Raw genomic sequence first — 3,625 nt, 5'->3', positions numbered from 1 at the left:
TGGGTGCTTGTGCCCCCGGGCACCCACGTTATCGGCGCCCTTGCACACACACACACACACACACACACACACACACACACACACGCCTAATGCTCGATAAACTTAGAGCCTCGCTATGTAACTTTTTTTAATGAATAAAATGTAATTTTGTCCAATGTTAGTATGTTAATGCAATATAACGCATACAATTGGGGTGGTTTTAATTTGTCTCCCTCCTCTTCTATTGAGACATTTAGATCATGTCAAAGGTCATGTCTCACCTAGACACAGGATATGACAAGAATTTTTACCTGATGGTCAAGATTCAATTTATCCCCTGAGCAAGCAGGCCGCCAGGAAACCGGGTTCAAATCCGCGGTAGAAGAGGAAGGTTACATAGTGCTGCTTTAAGTCAATTTGAGATTTGAGAACCGTGGGTGGCTCTTGGGTTCTATACTAGGCCTGCCCGTTTTCACTGCCGATTTACAAGCTCACAACACTGATGGGTTACAACGCTCATTGTGAGCTTGGACATGGGCTATGTTTAACGAATGTTCGCCCCCAGAATAGGCTTTGTGCATAATTGTAGTCCAGAGTTTTCAGAAGGCGGCATACCTGTTTCCTGTTCCAGTTCAATTTCCCATGGCTTTGTTTCAATGGCTCGACCATAGATATAGAAACCTAGATACCTCATTGGCCTCTGCAGTTCATTGGAGCGACTGGTATATCAATACAAGGCTCTTCCGCAGGGCTGTTTGACTACTGACCAATCACATCGCGTTGACTACTGGTCAATCACAGTGCGTCTAACTGACTAGTTGCTGCGCGGCTGCCTCTTAAGAAAAGACCCGCCCCAACTGCCTCTGATTGGCCTACCGAACGCCCCATTCTGTGACGCACACGGAAGTTTCCAGCTTGCCCTGCTGAAGCCATACCTCTATGGCTGAACGGAAGAAAGTGATAGGCTAGCCCTGCGGAACAAGGAAGTGCGCCCGAGATACGAACGCTTCAGAGCCGAAGGAGGCGTCTAGCTTTATGTCTATGGGCTCGACAGCAGATGTGAACCAGAAAAACGCATGTGAGGTGGCAGTGTTTCAGGTTCAAATCTTCTGCTGAGCCAATCAAATGGAGCTGTGGGGAAATGATCTGAAACAGGTAATATATGGAGATCCGGGTTGTACAGAGCCACATATCCGACCGCTATGCCCACATACATGTATGATCGTGCCGATGGGACTCGTGTGATGCAGAATGGGTAGCAAGCATTCTACCCTTTAAGTGTTTCAAAGTGTGGTGTGGCCCTCTGTCTCTTTCTAGGTAGGAACTGCTGTCAGGAATGGCACACGTACATGCTTTGTGATGGGCCAAGTTCTCCTGAAGAAAATGATGCAACTTGATTTATTCATTACAGGAGTGATTTTTCACAAGCTTTTTAACACAAGAATACCAGGCAAACCAAAATAGATAAGACCCCAGAGTGTGAGGGTAATCAACTGTTCACCAACTTTCTTTATAATTAATGTTTGTAGCTCTGACTGGATTAGCTTAGGCTGGAAGAAATCGGAATCTATTACTAACATGTAAACACTTCAAATAGATTCTAAACATATTAATGCTTCTACGTCTTGGTGGCACCGCGATCCATGATGGATTTCTTGGTGTTTCTTTCAGGTTTCAAAAGTATTATATAACACTTTGGTCCAAACAGCGCCATCAATATGCCAAAACTAGATGCTAAAATAGCAAATACCTCCACTACATCTGCATATTTGCCTGGAGAGCTGATATATGCAGGGATGAAGGCTATCCACACGGCACAGAAGATCAACATGCTGAAAGTGATTAACTTGGCTTCATTGAAGTTGTCTGGAAGATTCCTTGCCATGAATGCTAGGACAAAGCTGAGGAGTGCCAGTAAACCAATATAACCAAGTAACACTGCAAAACCAACTGTTGATCCGACTTCACACTCATAGACTATCTTATCACTGTGGTATTGTGTGTTTTTATGAGGAGTTGGTGAGGCAGACACAAGCCAGGCTGTGCAAATTATTGCTTGGATAGAAGTAAGAGCCAGAACCGTTCCTCTCTGCTGCATGGCGCCAAAAAACTTCATAATGTCTGCACCCCCAGGCTTGGAGGCACTGAACACAGCCAACACCACCATAGTCTTTACCAGGATACAGGAGACACACAGCACAAAGCTGATCCCAAACACTGCATGCCTCAGCTGACAAGTCCAGAGCCTGGGACGGCCAATGAACAGAAGTGAGCACATGAAACACAGTTTGAGTGACAGCAACAGTTGGAAGCTGAGTTCTGAGTTGTTGGCGCGTACCATGGGCGTGCTTCGATGATAGACGAAGATTCCCAGGACAATGGCACAGATAAGTGTGCCTAGCAATGAGATGGCTGTCAAGGAGATGCCCAGAGCCTCATGGTAGGAGAGGAATTCCATGCTCTTAGGGACACAGTGGTCACGCTGGGGACTGGACCAGAAGTCTTCTGGACAAATGGTGCACTCTGTAGAGTCTAACAAAGAGGGTAAGATTAATGGGACAGACAAGTACAGTATCAGCCTAAAGATAACCTACTGTACATGCAGAATGTAAGTCTACCAGTCTCATTGCTGATCTCTCCCTCAGAACAAGCAATGCAGTCAAAGCAGCAGACAGGTTCTCCTTTCCTTCTGGCCACACGGGTTCCAGGGGAACAGCTGTCACTGCACACTGACCGAGGAGGCTACAGAGGTAAGTAACAATGATTAATTCATTACATTCACATCGTGAGCTCAATGTTCCTTATTTTACAAAACCAAAGTGACCTTTTTTGTTTCAAAGTTCCAGAAGATTCTGCCTTCATCAAGGATGAGTTCTTCACCTGCAGAGGCTGACTTCTTGTACACGCCTACATTCTGAGCCATTGTGCTTCCATCAGGGAGCCACAACCAGGTCATGATATCACAGATTGGTAAGGCACCACTGTTCTCATCAAATAATACTTGATCACCAAATGATGTGGTGAAGTTGATGTTTTCCAGGTAATACACAAGCTAGATATAGTGATGAACAACATTTGGAAGAGTTAAGCCCAGTACACACCAATGATTCACAACACTAATCATTTACAAATGATTTAAATTTAAAGACACTTTTAAAAAAGTATTGAAACCTACTGTGTACACAATATACAATAGTGACACTGACAAGGACTGTTTATGTCTTAACTATGTCCTGTAAAGTCTCGCTCCAACACGGCTTTGTTAAAAAGACAAAAAAACATGCTGTGCAGGAATTGCTTAAGAAAATAGATGAGGATCCTCTGCCTTCCAGTAACTTAAGCCCTGAAGACGACATCGAAGCCTACCAAGAGCTGTTTGAACGTACGGCTACTCAGGAGCGTTGGTTATCCAGCATGATATCCAAACCACGCCAGGAAAGATGATGTGACATTGCCCCTACCGCTTCCCAGAGGCCCGAAGGGAAGCCACCAGAGAGGAGGTCAAGAAGATGCTGCAACTAGGGGTCATCGAGGGGTCCTACAGCCCCTGGTCCAGTCCAATTGTGATTGTGCTGAAACCCGACGGCCAGGGGCGGCGTTACGCGGGGGCTTCGGTGGCTATAGCCACCAATGTTTTATCCAAAGC

The 3,625-nt window shown here is 45.5% G+C and overlaps 1 protein-coding gene across 1 annotated transcript; it reads right to left on the bottom strand.

The window, feature by feature from the left end:
* Positions 1-1,597: 1,597 nt before the first annotated feature.
* Positions 1,598-2,902, bottom strand: LOC311055795 (extracellular calcium-sensing receptor-like; the record flags this gene model as incomplete). The annotated part of the gene is made up of 3 exons (XM_084072064.1): positions 1,598-2,511; positions 2,598-2,721; positions 2,804-2,902. The coding sequence occupies 3 exons, from the start codon at positions 2,900-2,902 to the stop codon at positions 1,598-1,600; spliced, it is 1,137 nt and encodes a 378-aa protein (XP_083928190.1).
* Positions 2,903-3,625: the final 723 nt, after the last annotated feature.

The sequence above is a fragment of the Gymnoscopelus microlampas genome (assembly GCF_963454915.1).
Source record: "Gymnoscopelus microlampas genome assembly, chromosome: 11".
Lineage (NCBI taxonomy): Eukaryota > Metazoa > Chordata > Actinopteri > Myctophiformes > Myctophidae > Gymnoscopelus > Gymnoscopelus microlampas.
This window is presented reverse-complemented; position numbering and strand designations above follow the sequence as displayed.